This window comes from Dipodomys merriami, unplaced genomic scaffold (assembly GCF_024711535.1).
Source record: "Dipodomys merriami isolate MVZ:Mamm:240054 unplaced genomic scaffold, mDipMer1.0.p SCAF_10, whole genome shotgun sequence".
Lineage (NCBI taxonomy): Eukaryota > Metazoa > Chordata > Mammalia > Rodentia > Heteromyidae > Dipodomys > Dipodomys merriami.
This window is the reverse complement of record NW_027202271.1, coordinates 51184658-51208070: the sequence shown is the minus strand read 5'-3', so window position 1 is coordinate 51208070 and position 23413 is coordinate 51184658. Positions and strand designations below refer to the sequence as shown.

The following is a 23413-nucleotide window of genomic DNA, read 5'->3' as shown; positions in this document are numbered from 1 at the left end:
ACAGCACCCAGGCCCTGAGTTCAAACCCCAGGACCAGAAAAATAATTCAGAATGAAAGTGGAGGCAGCGGAAGTAACCAGGCACTGGGCAGAGATGCTAGCGAGGTACTTCCGTTCACACTGAAAAAAAGGAAATAGCCATTGGATTCCATGACATGTCTATGCACTAGAGCTTATAACATCAATCCATCACCTGTAGTGAGTCAAAAAAAGGTAAGACAAGGAAGTGGCGCTGTAGCTCAAGTGGTAGAGCACTCGCCTTGAGCTAAAGAGCTGAGGGACAGCGCCCAGGCCCAGAGTTCAAGCCCCATGACCGACAAAAAAAAAAAAAAAAAAAAAAAAAGGTAAGACAAAATAAATTCTCTATGCTTTTTTTCTTTTTCAGGACATTTTAAATTCTCCACTTCACCTGGAGATAGAGAATGTGAGTGGTGAAGGCCAAGGACTTGATTTAGAAAATTAACTAGTTGTGCGCTGGTGGCTCATGCCTGTAATCCTAGTTACTAAGGAGGCTGAGATCTGAGGATCACGGTTCAGAACTAGCCTGGGCAGAAGGTCCCTGAGACTCTTGTCTCCAATTAACTACCAAAAACCCAAATGTGGAGCCATGGATCAGGAGACAGAGCACTAGCCTTGATGAAAAATGCTCAGGATCCAGGCACCGGTGGCTCACACCTGTAATCTTAGCTACTCAGGAGGCTGAGATCTGATGATTGAGGTTCAAAGCCAGCCCGGGAAGGAAAGTCCATGAGACTCTTATCTCCAATAAACCACCAGAAAACAAAAGTGACGCTGTGGTTCAAGTGGTAGAGCACTTGCCTTGAGCTGAAGAATTGAGGGACAGTGCCCAGGCCCAGAGTTCAAGCCCAACAACTGACAAAAACAAAGACCTGTCTTCTTCAACCTTGAAGTAGCAGCACCATGTATCTCTCTCACTCAAACTCAATCCTTTGTCTCAGACAGGTGGTCATGTCCAGCTTTGCCACTAAACATCATTTGCATCTTCCTACATTCATTGGCTGCTCCATGACAATCATTCATTAAAAGTGATGTGTTTGGGGTAAAGTGAAGGAAGGAGTGACATTGTCCAAAAAATGAAATGTACTCCTTACCTGACTTATGCAATGGTAATCTCTCTGAACAAAACCTGAAGAATAACTTAAAGAAAACTGCTAGGGGCTGGGAATGTAGCTTAGTGGTAGGTGCTTGCCTAGCATGCATGAAGCCCTGGGTTCGATTCCTCAGTACCACATGCACAGAAAAAGCCAGAAGTGGTGCTGTTGAGCAAAATAAGCTCAGGGTGAGTGCCCAGGCCTTGAGTTCAAGCCCCAGAACTGTCTAATATATATATATATATATATATATATATATATATATATATATATATATATATATATATATATCCCTCGTGTTCCATTGGTGAGCATGACTAGTGCTCCCACACAACTGGAGTTTGGTGAGCTCCCATTATGAACTTTACAAGGGCAAGGGGTTATTTTTTAAGTGATGGAGCAGCTGGGTGGTATAGTGACTTCCAACCGTAATCCTGGATTCTCCAGAGGCTGAGATCTGAGGATCACGATTAAAAGCCAGCTGAGGTAGGAAAGTCCATGAGACCCTCGTTCCCAATGAACCATCAAAAAGCCAGAAGTGGCACTGTGACTCAAGTGGTAGAATACTAACCTTAAGCTAAAAGGCTAAGAGACAGTGCCCAGGTCCTGAGTTCAAGCCCTAGTACCAGTCAAGAAAATAATAATAAAGTGGCTTACAGGAGAGGAGATTAGATAGTTCAAGGAATTCACAGGTAGATGACCTGTAGCATCAATTTAATCATCAAACCAGCTCATGCTGCTCTTGGACGATGTTTCAGAGACAATAATCAAGACGCACACCCTCCGGAGCTGTGGAGATTGCTGTGAGCATGGTAAGTGCTTGGGAATCTCATCAAAGGGCTTGTTCTGACTCCTTGTTAGTTCCAAGAGTCTGGATTCCTAACAGGCTCTTAGGGGGTTCCTGGTGCTGCTTGTGACTTCAAGCACACGACTCAACCCAGGCCCTAAATGTCACCCATTCTCCTTCTGAGTTGTGGTAGTTGTGAATGCTAAAGGATGTACAGTAGTGGATGGGGTTTTTTTCTTCTCCCTTTGGTCACAAGCTTCTTGAGAACAAGGCCCATCTCCTCTTCCTTTCCAAGTTCCACACAGCAGGTGCTCCAAAAATAGAGTTGACTGGCAGTCGGTCTCTACCAGCACAAAAGCCCCTTCTTCTTGCTGCCAAGAAATCAAGAACCATCCGCTGGCACTCTGCGGGCAGCTTTCTTGGGCTGCGTTACCCACAGGGAACGCTATGTCTCCCATTGGTCTCTCTCCCGTTGGCTACGGGGCAGAGAGGCAGCCGCCCAGTCTCTTTCATTTAGAGTTCTTACTGTCAACACCTGTCTTGCATTTCTTAACAAGGGCAGGAGAGCAATTAGGGCTGGAGTTCGAGCCCTCGGGAATAAAACAGCCCTTGCCTTTCTAAGGAATCCCCTCCATTTAAAATCTGGACTGGAAAAGTGAGGCAAGTAGCCTGTTCCACCAATTTCTAGGCAAATACAGTAACGCTGGGTTCATCAGCTCAGCTGTGGTACCCGCCTTTGGTCAATTCTCTGAATCTTAAAACGAATTTGATTGAGATGAGGTTCTGTTAATTGTTCTGCTTCCTTAAAAACCAAAGGACTAATTCAGTTGAACCTTTTCTATTGTATGAATAAATTTTTTGTCCCCTTTCTTCATCCTTCACCCCCTCTTCCCACCCCATGACATGGTCTCTGTTGAAAAACATGCCAACAATTTGGTATTAAAAAATCAGGAGCCGGGCCGGTGGCTCATGCCTGTGATCCTAGCTACTGAGGAGACTGAGATCTGAAGATCACAGTTCAAAGCCAGCCCAGGCAGAAAAGTCTGTGAAACTCTTATCTCCAATTAACCACTAGAAAACCATGGCTCAGCGGTAGAATGCTCGCTTTGAGCTGAAGAGAGCAGGGATAGAGCCCAAGCCCAGAGTTCAAGCCCCATGATCGACCAAAAAAAAAAAAATCAGGAATATGTAAGTTGCTTTTAAAACTTGCTAGAAGAAGAAGAAGAAGAAGAAGAAGAAGAAGAAGAAGAAGAAGAAGAAGAAGAAGAAGAAGAAGAAGAAGAAGAAGAAGAAGAAGAAGAAGAAGAAGAAGAAGAAGAAGAAGAGGAGGAAGAAGAGGAGGAAGAAGAGGAGGAAGAAGAGGAGGAAGAAGAAGAGGAAGAAGAAGAGGAAGAAGAAGAGGAAGAAGAAGAAGGAAGAAGAAGAAGAAGAAGAAGAAGAAGAAGAAGAAGAAGAAGAAGAAGAAGAAGAAGAAGAAGAAGAAGAAGAAGAAGAAATCAAGCCAGATGGCTCACGCCTGTAATCCTAGCTACTCAGGAGGCTGAGATCTGAGGATTGAGGTTTGAAGCCAACCTGGGTAGGAAAAGCTGTAAGACTGTTATCTCCAATGAATCACCATAACACCAGAAGTGGAGCTGTGGCTTCAGTGGTAGTGCTAATAACTTTGAGCAAAAAAGCTAAGGGACAATACTCAGGCCTTGCATTTAAGCCACAGGCTGGGCGCATGCACACACACACACACACACACACACACACACACACACACACACACAAATCAAGATACTCTGAAGCGATCAAAGAACTCAATGAAATGCTCTAATGGACCACACAAATATGAAGCGGAGTCTGCCTTTCTCAGGCAAGGGCGGCTGGCTGGTCTTTGATCCTTTCTAACTCAGAGATATAGACTTTCCCTTCCTCTGCAATGCTGAAATGCTTTCAGAGGGCTCGGTCTATTTGTGGCAGATTTTTCCTATGGTCACCTACTGTAAAAAGCACAGGGATGCCGCCGATGGCATGCCTGCACAGCCTGTGCCCAAGCGTTCTAACTGACGGGCACCGGTGGCAGACATGAACCGACAGCTCCATAGGTGACCTTTGTGCTGCTGCTGAAACCCGGAGAGTCCAGTGACTCCATACATGGGCGGCCTCTCGCCAGTGGACACCATTTCTATTTTCGACGGTCAGTAATTCCAAAGGGGAAATGAATCTTTATCTCTACAAAGGTATTAACTTGCCTGTCTTTATAGATACGGGTGCGCTCAAATGACATAACTTGATTCTTTCCTTCCCATAGGTTCACTATCTAAAATAACACTATCTAAAATAACAATGTACAGTGCATTGTTTTAGTATTTATATTGCACGATCATCATATTATCACATATCATATGACATAGTATTACAGATATTAAAATAACATGATTGTTTTAAAAATATTCTATAAGTCCTTTGATGCCGTTGCACTTAGCTTTTCAATGAGTTATATTACCACGTGAATAAGTATCATGAAACCACATGAATATATTACATGGACATAGAAAAGACAAGAAGAAAAGATATAATAATAACACTCATTATCATTTGTTTTGATTATAGGTCTTTTGAAGGGGCTTTCAATTCTGCCACTTTGGGGAAGCAACTTTTGGGGGCTATCCTTTAACAATATGAGGTAGAAAGAGAAAAATTGCTTCTTTTTCCTTATCATTATTTCCTCTTCCCAAAGTGACATTCTATATCTGAAATAAACGATGTGAATGCTTCTATGTGTTACAAAAAAATTAACAATAAGAAGAAAAATCCTCTACATGGCTAATTCACGTACTGTTACATTTGATAACATAGCACACTGTCTTTGTCTTTAAATTCCATAGGGAGTAACCAGTGTCAGGTTTTCCCCTTGTCCATATTATGGTCTGGCACTAAGTATGTTGTCTCCTGGTCCTGATCTTCCTGAACAACAGCACAGTAGATGGAAACTGACTTAGGAAATACCATTTGTCAGCCAGGCACTGGTGGTTCACGCCTATAATCCTAGGTACTGGGGAGGCTGAGATCTGAAGATCACAGTTCAAAACCAGCCTGGGCAGGAAGCCCATGAGACTCATCTCCAATTAACAATCAGAAAACTGGAAGTGGTGCTGTCACTCAAGTGGTAGAGCACTAGCCTTGAGCTGAAGAGCTCAGAGACAGTACCCTGGCCCAGACAGAGTCCAAGTCCCAGTACACGCAAGAAAAAAAAAAAAAAAGAAATACCATTTGCTTAGAAACATTCATAATAGTTAGAATCTAAGTTTTGACTATATTAACTATAAATGCCAAATGAAATCCTCAAACACAAATGACAGAGCATTTTTATTAGTTAAATTGGCTTATGCCTCAAAGGTACAGAATTTAAACACCGTTCAATATTTCATATTTTAATAGTAACATGGCTTATTTTGTCTCTTACTCAGAGATTTTACACCTCAAGACATAAAGGAATTAGTCATCATTTTAGAAGCAATCTTAATTTATGATAATGATTGCTAAAGTATGATCTGAACTTCCCAAGTGTCTGCAAGACCCTCTTAAGAAATCAACAGTTGCAGGGTGCCAGTAGCTCACATCTGTAATCCTAACTACTCAGGAGGCTGAGATCTGAGGATGGTGCTACAAAGCCAAACCCAGCAGAAAAGTCAATAAGATGCTTATCTTCAATTAACCATCAAAAAGCCAGAAGTGGAGCTGTGTTGCTCAAGGGGCAGGGTGCTAGCCTTGAGCAATGAAGCTCAGGGGCAGCGCCTAGGCCCTGAGTTCAAGCCCAGGACACCACACAAAAAAGAAAAGAAATCATCAAAGTCAAAGTTTTATTTTCATAATAATGCAAAGTCATTATTACATGTTCTATCAAAGTATACAGTGATTTGGGGTTTTTTTTTGTCAGTCTTGGGGCTTGAACTCAGGGCCTCTACCACTTGAACCACAGTGCCACGTTTGGCCTTTTCTGTTTATGTGGTACTGAGGAATTGAAACCAGGACTTAGTGCATGCTAGGCAAGCACTCTACCACTAAGCCACATTCCCAGCCCCAACAGTGATGTTTTCTAGTGGTAACGTAATATATAAGGATATCAATACTCTGACAACTAATAGAACATGTGCTCACATAATGTTAATGTCTTAATCGTTTTTATTAATTTTAAGTTCCAATCAAATCATAATTCAATAATTAAAAGAGAAACAATCACAGTAATGCCTGGCCGCTTAGGAAGCTGAGGTGGAAAAACAAAAAAACAACTCAAACCTTCTAGCATAGATAAAATACAAACGACATGAACATTTGGACACAAATTCAAATGCAATTCACTATAAGCTCAGCTGACATAAAAGCCAGTCATTTGGGCTCTCTGGATTTCACATACTACACTATCTCCAATATAAGACACAGTTAAATTTTACCCACTGTGTGTACTTGTTGTTATTAAGGTGTTATGCAGTCAGGTAATGAGTACATTTCTTTTTTTGGACAATGTCACCCCTTCCTTCACTTTCCCCCAATTTCCCCCCTCCCATCCCAGCCCACAGTTGCATAGTTCATTTTCCACATAGTGTATGCTGAATAACATGATGGCATTTGTTCCCCCTCTCCCCCCTCTTTCTGCATCGCCCTTCCTTCCCTAAAAATAAAACAAAACAAAACAAAACGCCATTACCACCAACATCTACTGTGTTTTTCTAAGAAGGAGAAATCCATTACATTTTAGGTCCATTACTATCCACACTAGTTGAAATAATAAGGCTTGCAGGTTCCAGAACAAAATTAACGTTTAGCTCTGCAGAGAATACAACTACTTAAAATGAACCAATCAACTTTAAGATGAGCCTAAGACCCTGAACTTGAGCCTCTGAAGCGACCTTCTACGTCAGCCTCTTACAGGGCTAGGATAGTAGGCACTACTGCACCCATTTTTCAGTTTTAAGGTTTATTTACTGTGGTCAAATGCTGTCAGAGACTGTACATAGAGGGTCTGAATAAATGAAATCCAATTGTGTACTGAGGAGGTAAATTTTTGACTCATTGATGCAATTTCCCTAAACTACCAACTATCCTGGTTTGATCTTGTTTTCCTCTCTCAGTGAACTTGTTCTTTAATCTTTCTAATGGTACACATTTTAAAAAATAATCAAATAGATGGAGGTGATGTGAGCTTTACTTGAGTTGAAGAAATTAAGCTGAAATTAATCTCAGAATGTAATCCCAGCACTGGGGATATTGAGGCAGGAGGATCTCAAGTTTTAAGCTAGCTTGGGTCTGTCTCAACAAAATAGAACAAAACAAGCTAGGTGCCCGTGGCTCATGCCTATAATCCTAGCTACTCAGGAGGCTGAGATCTGAGGATTATGGTTTGTAGCCAGCCCAGGCAGGAAAATCTGTGGGACTATTTTCCCCAGTTAACCACAAAAAAAGTCTGAAGTGTGACTGTAGCTCAAAGTGGCAGAGAGCTAGCCTTGAGCAAAAGCGCCCAGGCCCTGCATTCAAGGCCCCACTACTGACCAAACACACACACAAAAAAAACAGAGTAAAAGAACAAAAACTCTGAAGAAGTGAACAAATATTAACAGAAGTCAATATTGGCAGAAGTCAAAAGGAGTGATTACAAAGAGGATTAGAATTGTTATTTCCCCATTTATCCCTCTTGGTGCTTTTCTGGGAGTGTCATGCATGTAGCAGTCCTAGGGTTATAGGATTAAAAAAGTAATGAAGACTTTGTCCCAAGCTACTTCTGGGCCTCCCATTGGGTGACTTTTTAAAAATAGAGTAAGGAGAAGCCTGATGCTAAGTGGGATCAAAAACATAAAAGCCCAGTGACAATCAATCACCTATCCCATCTATATGTGGTTACAGAGCGTTCTTGATGTGGTGAACTCAGAAAAATTCAGACTCAGGACAAGCCCACCTGCCAAAGGCATTCATGATAGGCAAGAGATCTATGAAGAACCCTGAGTCCCAAGCCTTATAGCCACGTGTGGCACATGTAGCCACAGGTTCGATTGTGCGTGGTGGCACTTCCATCTAAGTAGTAAAGGCCACTCTTGCACGATGGAATAGTGGAGACACAGCCTGTAGTTGGCCCTCGGGCCTGACAACTGCAGACCCACTCAGGACAACAGGAGTGCTTGCATTTGATCTGCAGGTCCCTGCGTGAAAACGAAGATGTTTCACTACAAATAAAACAAGGACATACTCCTGGCAGTCTCCATAATCATAGCAGCCTTTTGGAAATGTATTACAAATATTAGCCCAAGGTGAGGGGAAAAGCAGAGGTTGTCCTACACTTGATAGGGTGGAAATGCCTTGGAAGATTATAGTGCATGGGAGACGTTTAATCCCTTCAACCAGAGTCTTGGCTTTCCTGCTTTAGAAGGCTGTTGCTTAAGCATTTGTTATATGTAAGCTCATGTTCTGAACACTCAACCAGATTTATTTCAATTTTTACAAAGTCCAAGTAAATAAAGTACTAAGTGTGTGTGTGTGGTGTGTGTGTGTGTGTGTGTGTGTGTGTGTGTGTGTGTGTGTGTGTGTGTGCGCATGTATGTGAGCATGCACACACGCGCTACTCTGGAGCTTGAACTCAGGGCCCGGGACTGTCCTTGAGCTTTTTTGCTCAAGGCTACTCCTTTGCCACTTGAGCCACAACTATCAAGTCTTTTGGTGATTATTTGGAGATAATAGTCCCACAGATTTTCCTGCCTGGGCCAGCTTCAAACTACAACCTTCAGATCTCAGCCTCCCGAGTAGATAGGATTACAGGTGTGAGCCTCTAGTACTTGAATCAGGCATTATTTTAATTGCATTTTACAGATAAAGAAACTAAGACATACCAAGTAAGTAATTTCATATTCATATGCATGTACTTTGTAAGTGACTCAGCCTAAGGTGCAATTGAACTGTGAGTTGTCTAGAATGTTCTATGAATAATATGCAGTAATTTGTTTATGTCCCTGTTTAATAATGGATATTAGTTAATGTGTAAAAAGAATTAATCATACATATAAATCAAGCAGAGAGATCTTAAACACATTTGGTTCTAAACATGTGAAAAGTAGGCAAACTCATAGTTATTCAGTAGAACATTCTATTCCAACATGGAATTTTATAAAAGGCAAAGAATTCCTGAGGAAATCAAAAAGAGATTTGATGCTATTTAGAAAAGAGGATTTGAACATTTATTCCAAACAGTTGAAGATAAGTCAAGCATGAAAGAAACAAAATTATAAGAACTAAGACCTGACATATTAATTATAATTTTAGATAGTGCATCCTTGTGCCAAATTGGCCAATAAAAAGATTCCTAAGGGAGTATAAAAAGAGCAAAAGTCTCATCAAAGTGGATTTAGACTTGAAAGGCGTAATGAAAGGCAGATTACAGTTAGCCTTTTGTGAACTCACTTTAGAGACAGAAGTAGGCAGAGGCTTGACAGACCTTGGTCTTTCTATCTGCCAAGTTACTCAATCTGCACCCTGATCTGATGGAATCAGGAAACAATATGAAAGCCCATAAATACTCTGCCCTGCCAATGCGAACAACCTGAAATTGGGCTTGTGCTCTATCTGTGTGGCTTTATAATTTTAAATTAAATTAAAGCTAGACCTGTCCACCCACAATAGACTCAGGAAGAACAAGAACAAGACTATCATTTGGACTTTGGGGAACTATCTTTATAAAAAGTTATCGGGGTTGCTGGGCGCCGGTGACTCACACCTATAATGCTAGCTACTTAGGAGGCTGAGATCTGAGGATTGCGGTTTCAAGCCAGCCCAAAACCAGAACCACCCAAAAACCAGAAATGGTGCTGTGGCTCAAAGTGGAACTGAGCATTAGCTTTGAGCACAAAAGCTTAGGGACATTGCCCAGGCCCTCAGCTCAAGCCCAAGGACATACACTCCCGTTCACTCTCTCTCTCTCTCTCTCTCTCTCTCTCTCTCTCTCTCTCTCTCTCTCTCTCTCTCTCTCTCTCTCTCTCTCTCACACACACACACACACACACACACACACACACACACCACTCTGGGGAATTGTGCATTGATGGTGTATTCCTGTGAGTCTAGTACTGAAGAGACTGAAGCCAGAGTATCAGGAGTTTGGGGAGGTTCTTCCTCAAAGTGAAAAGCAAAACAAAACACAAAAACAAAAGTAGAGCGTACACCAGCCCTCCAAGTTCTCCTTGGTTATGAAATTGCTGCATTCATGTAGGGAATTAAATGAGAAAAACCTGCCTTCTTTTTTCACAGTTTCATCTCTAGTCGTTCTCTCTAATTTCAGGCAATGTAAATGAATAATCGCTACTTTGTGATGACCCCACTCAGAAAACCCTAATGCGCTACTCCCCAACACTTCTCTGTATTTTTGTGAGTTTTCCTCAGGGTCTAATACTCTGAACCAACAAGATTCCAGAAAAATCACCCCCTCCAAACCTGGGTACTGATGGCTCATGCCTGTAATCCTAGCTACTCAGGACACTTGAGATCTGAAGATCATGATTTGAAGCCAGCCAGGAAGAAAAAGCTGTGAGACTCTCATCTCCAATTAAGCACCAAAAAGCCAAAAGTGGAGCGGGGGGGGGGGGGGGGGGGGGGGAGGGGGAGTAGAGAGGTTGGGGCAGGAAGTATTGCAGAGGCTCTATGTCTACTCATGCCTGTAACCCCAGCCCTCTGGACGCTTAAGCAGGAGGAGTGAAAATCCAGTCCAGCCTGAGGTACAAAGTAAGAGCCCTCTCACAAAGCAAAATAAACTAACAAAACAAATAAACACAAACTATTACAGAACATTGGTGCACGTTCATTCAAGTTTTTAGAGAAACAATTTATTTATTTGTTGTGCCCAGGAACTTTTAAAAAGCAACTTCAGGGCTGGGAAGGTGGCTCAGTGGTAGAGTGCTTGCCTTGCATACATGAGGCCCTGGGTTCAATTCCTCAACACATAAGCAGAAAAAGCCAGAAGTGGTGCTATAGCTCAAGTTGTAGAGTGCTAGCCTTGAAGTGAAGAGCTGAGGGACAGCACCCAGGCCTAGAGTTCAGGCCCCATGACCAACAAAAAACAAAAAAAAGTAGCTTCACCATGACTGTTGGAGAATTAGACTTTGAAATTGCTAATTGGATAAGAGAACACTACCAACTATGTGCACCCATATGGCCTAAAACAACGTGCTTTAATGCCAGGTGTGGTGGTGCTTGCCTGACATCCTAGCACACTGGTGGACTGCAGGTTCGAGGCCAGCCTGTGAGTAAATACAAAACAACAGCTAATAATAGTAGTAGTAGTAGTAGTAGTAGTAGTAGTAATAAAGTAAAATGTTTCAAGGCCACATCTCATGCCAATATAAAGCAAACCATGAAGGCAATAAAGGATTACAAATGCTTCATTTTTCTCTCTCCCTCACCCTAGCTACAGAGCCTGATCTTTACCACTTATGATTTCACCATCTCCCTTCCCCTGACTTCCATGTTGTTGGAAAGGCCTGGGGAAAAGAAGGACATGTCTTGAGACTAACTGGATGGCAAGGAAAATTACAATTTGTTGTTCCAAAGGTTTTTGGGTTGTTGTTGTTGATTTGTTGTTGTCTGTACAGGTCCTGGAGGCTTAAACTCAGGGCCTAGATATTGTCCCTGAACTTTTTTTTTGTTCCACACTAGAATTCTACCAACTTGAGCCACAGCCACATTTCTGGCTTTTTGGTGGCTAATTAGAACTAAGAGTCTCACAGACTTTCCTGTTCAGGCTTGAACTGTGATCCTCAGATCTCAGTCTACTGTGTAGCTAGGATTACAGGCATGAGCCCTAGCTCCAAAGTTTTTTTTAAGTGGATATATTTAGGGTGCTTGAAAGAAAGAATTGGCTAGTCCTTTATTTATCTTCCTAACAGGTGCAGTATGAGCAGCCATAAAAGCAAGCTACTGCAAAAGAACAATTCTGCCAAGCCTTACGCCTCTCTAGGGTGCATGGGCCCTATAGTATTACTTCTTACTACCGAGAGCTCAAAGTTACACAAGGATCTCAAGTACTGCCAGGGGGAAATAAATACTGCCATGCTCAGTCACACAAATATAATTTTGATTATTCCTTCAAACAAATAAACTTTGGTTTGTCTTACTAAGTACCTCAAGCTGGCCTTGAAGTCAGGATCCTTTTGTCTCAGCTTTCTGAGTGCTGGGATTACAGGCATGAACCACAATTCCCAGCATTATATTTCCTTTATTTCTCATTAGAGTCTTCTATGTGGCTTAAATAAACTATTCAAAGTTAGGTGGGAAAAATAAATGTTGCCCTTGATAAAATGCTTCCTTCTTTCTTCTTTTATCTATTGCCTCTAAATTACTAACTCTTTCTTAATTCTGAGATAAAGGTAACGTTCTCTACGTAAGATGATTTGCCAAAGACAGGCTTATTTTGGTGTTTGAGACAGGCCAGCCAGCCTCATGCAGGTGGAAACTGAAGGTCAAAAAATGAACATGAGAGGAAAGCCTTCCAGCCCCTGGGCTCCTTTTTGATGATGACTAAGCTGTGGGTTATGCATAGAAATAGGCAAGAGGTGAAGAACCCTGCTCTGCCTTTAGATAGGTTTGGGGCTCAGCAGAACATTCAAATGTGACAATATCTCCCGAGATGGGAAAGGATAAAGAAAGGGGGAAAGCCAATAGGTTGAGAAGATGTGCCAGCCATCAGCATGGTCCCACCCACTCCAACCCAAAGAAAACCAAGCCAGACAAGGTATGTTGATGGACACACCACGGCTTTGATTCCTGAAGTTATCAGAATGGCCTGTTTAAATGATAATCATAAAGTGGTATTCTGCCCTATGTGTGAGTTTCCCAAAAAGAAATTTCCTAGATTATGAAAAAGCTGGAGTGACCTTACTCAGTTTTTTTTTTTAATGACACACTAGCACTAAAAAGGAGCTATTTTGCCAGGTACCAGTGGCTCACGCCTGTAATCCTAGCTACTCAGGAGGCTGAGATCTGAGGATTGTGGTTTGAAGGCAGCCCAGGCAGGAAAGTTTGTGAGACTCATATCTGCAATTAATCACAAAAAAAAGCCAGAATCATTCTTTCTGATGGAGGCATAGAATTCCATTGTGTATATATACCACATTTTCTTGATCCATTCATCTACTGAGAGGCATCTGGGTTGGTTCCCATATCTTAGCTATGGTAAATAATGCTGTAATAAACATAGTTGTGCTGGTAGCTTTAGTGTGGTCTTGTTTGTAAACATTTGGGTAAATGCCCAAAAGTGGGATTGCTGGGTCATAGGGGAGCTCTATGTGAAGTCTTTTGAGGAACCTCCATACTGCTTTCCAAAGTGGTTGAACAAGTTTACATTCCCACCAACAATGAAGTAAGGTTCCCTTCTGTCCACATCCCCTCCAGCATCTGTTTTTGTTAGAGTTCTTGATTATAGCCATTCTAACTGGGGTGAGGTGGTATCTCAATGTTGTTTTGATTTGCATTTCTTTTATGGCTAGGGAGGTTGAGCATTTCTTCATGTGTCTATTGGCCATCCTTCTTTCTTCTTCAGAGAAGTTTCTCTTCAAGTCTGTAGCCCACTTATTTATTGGGCAGTTGTTTCTTTGAGGATTTGTTGTTGGGGGATTTAATTTTTTGAGTTCCAAGTATATTTTAGACCCCTCTGTATAGGATGTTCACGAAAAAATTAAATTAAAATTTAAAAAATAAAATAAATTTAAAAAATAAAATATTCAAAGGCTTAAAAAAAGAAAAGCCAGAAGCAGCGCTGTGGCTCAAGTGGAAGAGTCCTAGCCTTGAGCAAAAGAAGCCCAGGCCCTGAGTTCAAGCCCCAGGACTGGCAGAAAGAAAAAAAAGGTGGGTGAACTATTCATTACCTTTTCTTTGCCTAGTTAAATTCATAAAATATAATCAAGCCTGATACATTATATAATCAAAATTCATGTTCAATAGAGCAGAAATTTTTTTCTAGATCCTGTAGAATCTAACACTTATGGTTTCCAGCTGGGTGCCAGTAGCTCAACCCTGTAATCTTAGCTACTCAGAGGCTGAAGTCTCAGGACTGTAGTTCAAAATCAGCTTGGGCAGGAAAGTGCATGAGCCTCATCTTCAATTAACTCCAGAAAACTGGGAGTGGTGCAGTGTCTCAAACTAGTAGAGCACTAGCCTTGAGCAACAAGTGCTCAGGGACGTACCCAGGCTCTGAGTTCGAGCACTATGACCAACAGCAAAAAAAAAAAAAAGTCCTAAGCTGGTCCTAGGTGGCTCACATCTGTAATCCTAGCTACTCAGGAGGCTGAGATCTGAGGATTTGTGGTTCAAAGCCAGCCCAGACAGAAAAGTCAATGAGACTCTTATCTCCAATAAACCACCAGAAAACCAGAAGTGGCACTGTGGCCCAGAGTTCAAGTCCCACGACCAAAAAAAGAAAAAGTCCCACAACTGACAAAAACCCCACTGTATGATATAGATAGATAGATAGATAGATAGATAGATAGATAGATAGATAGATAGATAGATAGATAGAGATAGAGATATCTGAAATTTCTTTTTGGGAAACTCACACATAGGGAATATATATATGATATATATGATATATATGTCATGGATATATAGTTTTAGGGTGTTAAAGAATCAAGCCTTATGATTTGAATCTGCAGAGACATAATTCTACAGAAATAGATTTTCTATGGAATTAAGAGCCATTCATAGGAATTTTATTTTATTTTATTATTTTTTTTGGGGGGGGTCCAATTGTGGGGCCTGAACTCTGGGCCTGGGCGCTGTCCCTCAGCTCTTCAGCTCAAGGCTAGCACTCGACCACTTGAGCCACAGCGCCACTTCCGGCTTTTTTTTTTCTGCTTATGTGGTGCTGAGGAATCGAACCCAGGGCCTCATGCATGCAAGGCAAGCGCTCTACCACTGAGCCACCTTCCCAGCCCTATTCATAGGAATTTTAAGGCAACAGAGTTTCTACCTCAGAAAATAAAGATATTACAATTTTCTGTTGAGAAAGTTTTTGTTTGACCAAAAGGAAGAAATGTTTGGTGAAAGATGATGTCTCTACAATAGAACCCAAGGGCAATTAAACTGTGAGGGTCTCTAGAAGCCTCTTTTTATATGGACCTAGCACCTAGCACATAGTAGTTTATTAATTAATAAATGATATATAAACAAGTGCATTGGCAAGGCCATTTGGGAGAGGCCCACAGTGTTGGTGCTTTCTTCTATCTTCTTTTACCATTTGATCAGAACAATGTAATTGTACTGGAGCTGCAGGAACTCAAATATAATCAGATAGGTATAGGGTTGGGAGTGTGGCTTAGTGGTAGAGTATTGCCTAGCATGAAGCCCTGGGTTTGATTCCTCAGTACCACATAAACAGAAAAGGCTGGAAGTGGTAGAATGCTAGAGCAAAAAAGAAGAAGCTCAGGGACAGTGCCCAGGCCCTGTGTTCAAGCCCCAGGACTGGCAAAAAAAGAAAAGAAAAGAAAAGAAAAAGAAAAAGATAGGCCTATTAGGTGTACTTGATGCTCAAATGGTATAGCTCTCCAAAGAATACATATGCGACTGAAAGACTTGGAGAGCAGGCCAATGGGAAAATGGGGCACTCCTTTAAAAGAACGGCTGGGCTGGAGGTTTAGCTCAGCCAAAGAGCAGGAGCCTAGAATGAGTGAAGCACTCGATTTGATTCTTACTAGGAAGAAAACAGAATGCTTTCTTTTCCCAAGACGGTGTCACTGAAACAGCCAGAATATTTTCAAGGCACTAAGTAAGGACTGCTGACTAATTACTTCCATTAGACTTCCTCTTCAAGGTCCAGAATTATCCTCATGTTCTTCCTTCTCCTTAGAAGGACCAGCTCTCCCCAGAGCCCAACAGAACTAGGCAATGCCAGCTTGGGAGATAGGTAAGTGACAAGTCCTCTGTACCTTCAGGTACTGAAAACTCAGTCTTTCTTTTTCTTTTCTTTTGCAACGCTATCAGATCTTCCTTGAATCTTTGGAAGGACCTAGCAAATCCAATGCTTCTTTCAAGAATTACCAGCATCGGGGCCTACCCTCTCTGGACATGGCTGTCCAGAGAGAGAGGAAAGTTAAGAAGATGCCTGGAATTAGAGAGACGTGTCCTTCAGGAGCATGTCTGCAGGGCATTTGAAAGGACCCTAAAGAATAGATTCTATGGCAGCTTTCATTCTCAGGGTTTCCTTTCAGAAGAAGGGCGTCTGTGGAATAAAACTGGCTCCAGTGAACATAAAATCGCCGTTAAGAAAATGTACAAGTAGCCTTGACCAGAACAGCTCAGGGATTGCATTGTATTTGGGATTCTGACGGAAACAATAACAACGAAGAGAAAAGAAAAAAAGACTACAAATTCACTAAGAAAAGCCTCAAAGTACTATCTCTTTAAAAATCAGTTCTGCTGCTAAAAGAACGAAATGAAAAAACTGTACTTCCTCAATGGATTTTATGTTTACATATCAGTATCTTTTTTTTTTTTCCACCATCCAAATTTAAGCTTAACCAAAGAATCTGTGGGTATAAAATTACTGTCCTGGGGTGTGTGTGTGTGTGTGTGTGTGTGTGTGTGTGTGTGTGTGTGTGTGTGTGTGTGTGTGTGTGTGTGTGTGTGTGTGTGTGTGTGTGTGTGTGTGTGTGTGTGTGTGTGTGTGTGTGTGTGTGTGTGTGTGTGTGTGTGTGTGTGTGTGTGTGTGTGTGTGTGTGTCTTTCACAAAGTATCAAAAGAGCTATTATAGCCAAAGAGAGCTATGTGCAGAGAGTTCAATATCCATGCTGATTTAGTCAAAAAGAAAGAAATGTATCATGGTGGATTGAAGTTAAAAATATAGTTTCCTCTTTGTGGCTCTAAAAATTTCATTCGCTCTGAAAGCAAAGTGCATCAGATCCAAGCATATCACAGCAAAACCTAAAACTCCATCACATCTGGCGGCAGAATCATTCAATTAGCTTTGTAAGCTCCACAGCCTGTCACTTTATATATTTGTTTTTCAGCTTCCCGTCCTTTTTAATTGGGCTTTCAAACAACAAGTGCAAATTCATTTGTTCGGGATAATAAAAACTATGCTCTGTTTTCAAGTTAGGAAACACAGAATGCCTTTTATCCAAGTAAGACTGGAAGAGGCAAGTCCAGCGTCAAAAGACAGATCAAATAAAAGGACACTTAATACACATGTAAATCATTTGCATTACAAATAAGACACTCTAGCAGGGCCTGGGTTCTCTGCCTGATGGGCAGGATTAAGTTCCCCTATTAATGCATGCATTTGGTGTGGTTATTTCGGGTGGAAGACTTCATCCATCAATGCTCTCTACCACTAAATCAGGCCAACCTGTAAACTGATCACCACCGCCTGTCAGCACCGGCTACTTAATTACATAAAGAAAATATATTTAAAAGCCTTTGGATAATTTGGTTAGTATTTCAACTTGGGGTTCAATGTGTAGCATCTTTGTCAAAGTTCTTCAAAATAATGATTAAGAAGATTTTTCAGGAATTAAAAATGAAAACTCTATTATTTGTATATTCCCTGCTAACTTGTGTATGTGTGTGCGCGCGTGCACATGCAGAATTTAAAACGATAGATGTAGGCAACCACCAACGAAGACTGATATAAATGAAAGAATATTTTTAACGGTATTTCCATAATAAATTAAAGTCACTATGCTTGTTTTATAGATCTTCTTTTCCATGTTATTTTCATAACCAAAAATTCTTATTTATATTATTAGTAATATAAAATTTTGATTTTTTGATAGAAAAATTTTCATTGGAGGCAACATTTCTTCTAATGAAATATCTTTACATATGTTCTGCATAATTGTTCTTAAAGGGCTACAAATTATAAAATTACATATATATACAGTTATATATATATACCCAGAAAATAATACAATCTATCAGTGAGATTGAGAGACATTTCCTCTGAATTTGACAAAGCCACCCTCCAAAAACATTAAAACATGGAGAAAACCCGGCATCTATATATTTTAAATGTCTTTCTGTGAAAAATAATAGAAGACTTGGAAGTAACTTTTCTGAAATCTTGATCAAATTTGTTAACCATTTGAGGAAGCACTCCAGCTCCTAGAAATTATAAGTACACATGGTGAAAACTTTGAGATCAAACTTAAAGAAATTAGCTTGAAAATCCAACCAGCTCATCCTGAGCAACTAATATATCTTAATAGTACTTTAAGTATCTTTTAGGATTGAAATGATAATATTTTCATTTGATTGTTGTAATCAATCTTAATTTGTAAACTATCAGAATGGTAAACCATCATAACTGAGATATTTCTCTCCGTTTGTTAGTCTTGCTGATTTTTCCTCTGTGATCTGTTTTTTTTTTTCCTAAAGTATCTTCTTTCCCCTACAATGAATCTATTATTTTCTAGTCTAAGAACTTGCACACTTGTTTGAAAATAACATATCAAAAAAAAAAACACCACACAGATTTAAAAGTCCAAAATAAAGTATTTTTTAAAGTATGTTAAAAATAACAATGAAAAAGAAGTACGATTAAAAAGCACAGTGAGAAAAAGATGTACAGATGAAATCTTACCATCTTTCTTAGTGGGTTCTGGCATGGCCACAAATAAAATGCTATTCTCCAAACAGTTTTCTTCTGTCCAGGTGATAGAAACTCCAGGAGCAGCTGAGAGCCGTGCAGGTCAATGTGACAAGCAGTTGGGGTGAAGTCCGGTGCTTTTATACAGCCTCGGGACATCAATCACGTTGGCGCCTCCCTTCCTCAGAGCTCGGATGCTTGGGACCTTTCTCACATCTGTTGTCTGTGCTCCATGCTCGCCTACTGGAAGGAATCTCTTGTCCATCTCATGTGGCGGATGAGAACACCTCTAACGTTCTAAATTCAGCTGCAGCCTCGTGCTCTCTTTCCTGCTCGTCTGTCTCCATCTGACAAATGCATGGGCCTACAAAGGAGTGCAGAGAGTTTGCTAGATGATTAACGAATCAGTGAAACTCTTAACAGGCTACCCTAACCTGTGAGAATTTTATGTCCTCTTTAGGGTTTTTTTTTTTTAATCAATTCTCAGAATTCACATTTTGTATTATATTAATAACATTAATTTGTTAAGCTAAATTTCTAAGTTGAATCTCTTGTTTCATTTTCTCTGTAAAGAACAACAAAAGTTTTGAGTCATAACCCCAATACTGGGTAGGCTGAAGTAGGAGATTGTGAGTTCAGGGACAGCGGGGCTACATCATAGGGTTCTATCTCAAAAAAAATAGAAACAAAAACAAAAAAAAGAATAGTACAATTTTTCCTATTATGAAATGTATAGCATTTGCCTCTTTTCAAGAAATATTCTTTCTTTCTTTCTTTCTTTTTTTTTTTTGGGTCCGGTCGTGGGGCCTGAACTCTGGGCTTGGGCGCTGTCCCTCAGCTCTTCAGCTCAAGGCTAGCACTCTACCACTTGAGCCACAGTGCCACTTCCGGCTTTTTTCTTATGTGGTGCTGAGGAATTGAACCCAGGGCCTCGAGCATGCAAGGCAAGTTCTATCACTGAGCCACCTTCCCAGCCCCAAGAAATATTCTTTCTAAATAAATTATAAGACGTTGGACTAAGCATGGTGGTACATCCCTGTAATCCCAGCATTTGGGAAGCTGAGGTAAGATCATTACAAGTTCAAGTCCAGCCTGAGCTACAAAGCAAGCCCCTGTCTCAAAAACAAAAAATTACAGGGCATAGAAAATAATGAAGTAATCGGGCTGAGAAGATGGCTTAGTGGTAGAGCGTTTGCCTTGCATGCATGAGGCCCTGGGTTCGATTCCTCAGCACCATATAAGCAAAAAGAAAAAAGCCGGAAGTGGCGTTGTGGCTCAAGTGGTAGAGCACTAGCCTTGAGCTGAAGAGCTGAGGGACAGCGCCCAGGCCCAGAGTTCAGGCCCATGACTAGACCCCCCCCCCAAAAAAAGAATGAAGTAATCATACATACTATAGCATGGATGAAGTTTATGCTAAGTGTAAGAAGTAACCCCACTATGAAATTATGTAACACCAATCATTCTATTATGTTGCATGAATGTCTAAGATAGACAAATCTATCATCAGAAGGTAGATGCAGGTTGCCACAGTAGAGGCCGGTAGAGCTAGGAGCAATTGCTCATGAATTCAGGAGTTCTTTTGGCAATGATGTAAAAAATTCTAGAATTATTGATAGTGGTTGCTCAACTTTCTGAATATCTTAAAAGCCATTGAATTGTGCACTTAAAAACTATGTGGGGGCTGCGAACGTGGCTTAGTGGTAGAGTGCTTGCCTAGCATGCATGAAGCCCTGGGTTTGATTCCTCAGTACCACATACACAGAAAAGGCTAGAAGTGGTGCTATGGTTCAAGTGGTAGAGTGCTAGCCTTGAACAAAAGAAGCTCAGGGACAGTGTCCTAAGTTCAAGCCCCAAGACTAGCAAAAAAAAATTTTTTTTAGGGCTTGGAAGATGGGTCAGTGGTAGAGCGCTTGCCTCGCATGCATGAGGCCCTGGGTTCGATTCCTCAGCACCACATAAACAGAAAAAGCTGGAAGTGACGCTGTGGCTGTAGTGGTAGAGCACTAGCCTTGAGCTGAAAAGCTGAGGGACAGCACCAAGGCCCAGAGTTCAAGCCCCACGACCCACAAAAAAAAAAAAAATAAATAAAGACAAGCACCTGAGCGTTTTTACTGGCAAGAGTTTTTGATACAATATTGAAGACAGTGATTGATTTGTCCTGAACCAGCCACACTGTCTCATTTAATTTCCCTTGTGGCCAAGAGCACAGCTGGTCAGACTTAGCCCTAGAAAGTTCTGTGCCAAGTTCACTTTTCATATAAGGCTGGAAACTTGACTTAGAACTCAATAGCATCATGCTTTAACTATGTGGGGAGAGGCAGGCCAGACAGACAAGTCGATGAATATCATCTAGAAAGAAGGCCTCATCTTAGGACCTCTGAACACAGTCCATGTCTTTAAAATGGATCCCTTTGCTCAGAGATGGCAAAAAATAAAAAAAAAAATCATGGCAATCAGCAAACAGCATATTTTGAGGAATAAAATGCATTGTGGCTTGAAAGAAAAAGAATCGTTTTCCTGACAGTCCACTCATAGATGAGAACAAATGAAAGAATCTAGTATCAGCTATCAGATCCTTGGAGTTTTCTTTCTGGATATAACATCATCTACTGAGTTACTCCGAGGAAGTCAGGCAGCCTTGCTCAGCCTCAGTTTCCTGGTGTAAAATGAGGCTTGAAAAGGGCCTCAGAGGGCCCCTTTGGGCCTTTCACTCGGCTATGTGATAAGAAGTCTCTAAAAAGGAAGCACTTTTGTTTTTTTTTAACGTTCTCAACACACTGAACAACTCTCCATACGAAATGGACAGAGGGCCAGAGTGTCATGTTGCAGAAGAAAGTTTACAGTGATGGGCAGATTTCACACATGCCGCACAACGAGGTGTCATGCCATCTTTGGCCTCAGTAGAAACCTCATGGGGTTTTCATACCCTGATCGTTTTACTGAAGTGAACCTACGCCAGGAAGTATGGCAACTCATGGAGAAAGTACTTTATGACCTGGGGAAAGTTTTGAGTGATAAAAGACTTGATAATAAAAAGGAGAGTATGATTGGAGGAGTTGGAAGGATAGACAAATTAAAGGGTGAATGGTCAGATGGTGTCACATTTGAAGTCAGGATAATAATAGCTATGCATGTTCTAGTCTCTCTCAAATGGAAATATGTTTGCATTTTTTTCTAATATGGTCAACAGAGCTCTCTTTTCTTTATCCCTCTGTTAAATATTTTATTGAATTCTTTTTGTGTCATTGAGGTTGAGATTTGATGGACTATAATACAAAACCTACAAAATAAAATCAGATAGAAATAGCCAGGCACTAGTGGCTCACACTTGTAATTCTAGCTACTCAGGAGGTTGAGATACAAGGATTGCAGTTCATAGCCAGCCTGGGCAAGAAAGTCCATATGACTTTTATTGCAATTAACCACAAAAAGGCAGAAGTAGAGCTGTAGCCTTGAGCATAAAAGCTCAGGGATAGCACCTAGTGTTCAAACCCCAGGACTGATTTTTTTAAATTATTTTTAATGAAAAAGAGGGGTTTAGAATATGGCTTAGTGGTAGAGTGCTTGCCTAGCATGCATGAAGCCCTGAGTTCAATTCCTCAATGCCACATAAACAGAAAAGGCTGGAAGTGGCACTGTGGCTCAAGTAGTAGAACACTAGCTTTGTGCACAGAGAGGCTCAGGGACAGAGCCCACGCCCTGAGTTCAAGCCCCCAGGACCGGCAAAAAAAAAAAAAAAAGATAGAAATATTAATTTGCAGGCTGGGAAGGTGGCTTAGTGGTAGAGCACTTGCCTTGCATGCATGAGGCCCTGGGTTCAATTCCTCAGCACCACATAAGCAAAAAGAAAAAAGCCGGAAGTGGCACTGTGGCGCAAGTGGTAGAGCGCTAGCCTTGAGCTGAAGAGCTGAGGGACAGCGCCCAGGCCCAGAGTTCAGGCCCCACAATCGGATCCCCCCCAAAAAAAGAAAGAAAAGAAATATTATTTTGCTGACATAAAGCAAGTCCCAAACTAAATATTTGACAATCATAAAAGAACTAGGCTCCTCCTCCTTGCTCTACTATCTACTAGGTAAACCTCATGTCTACAGTGGCTTCTAGATAGGTGAGCTAGTGTAGTACACCTGTAGCCCCAGCTACTAAAGTAGTAAGATTGCTTAAGATGAGGCATTTGAGGCTAGTCTGGTAGCATGGTCCTCAAAAGTTACTTTAAATAAATAAGTAAATCAAAGAGAAGAGGAATTTTATTGTTATGAACATATGCATGTGTATATATTTGACAACAGAAATAGAACAGAATTAATGAAACAGAGTAAAACATGATGCAAAGAAACAATAAAACCAACTGATGATTCTTAGAGAAGATAAAGAAGATTGACAAACTTTTAACATTTTTTAAGCCAACCAATCAAAAACATATACTCTAATAAACTAGGAAATCTTTGAAAGTTATATACTAGTAAAGGTCTAATATTCAGAATGTATAAAGTGTTCTAACGGCTCAACTATAAAAAGATAAAATAACCCAATGTTTTAAACAGGCCTGGGACTTAGACAAGTTTTGCAAGAAAACAGTCAATCAGCATATAAAACTAAGTTCAGCTAGGCACCAGTGGCTCACATCTGTAATCCTAGCTACCCAGGAGGCTGAGATCTGAGGATCACAGTCTGAGGCAAGAAAGCCTATGAAACTCTTATCTCCAATTAATGACAACACAACAACAAAACAGAAATAGGGCTGTAGCTCAAGTGGTAGAGTGCTAATCTAGATCACAAAAGCTCAGGGATAACACCCAGGCCCTGAGCTCAAGCTCCAGGACCAACTCATACACACAAAAAAAGATGTTCAATTCCATTAGTTCTTATGAAAATGCAAATCAAAATGATAACAGCATACTATCTAATATCTTCTAGATTAGTC

The 23413-nt window shown here is 40.9% G+C and overlaps 1 protein-coding gene across 10 annotated transcripts in view; it reads right to left on the bottom strand.

The window, feature by feature from the left end:
• The window catches only part of Mybpc1 (myosin binding protein C1), a 94919-nt gene extending 76324 nt beyond the window's left edge, over positions 1–18595 (bottom strand). For all 10 annotated transcript variants that reach the window (XM_069991210.1, XM_069991266.1, XM_069991232.1 and 7 more), the window contains exon 1: positions 18487–18595. In XM_069991210.1, the coding sequence (XP_069847311.1) occupies positions 18487–18511 (25 nt within the window). In that variant the 5' untranslated portion in view covers positions 18512–18595. The remainder of the gene's footprint in view (positions 1–18486) is intronic.
• Between the last annotated feature and the right edge of the window lie 4818 nt (positions 18596–23413).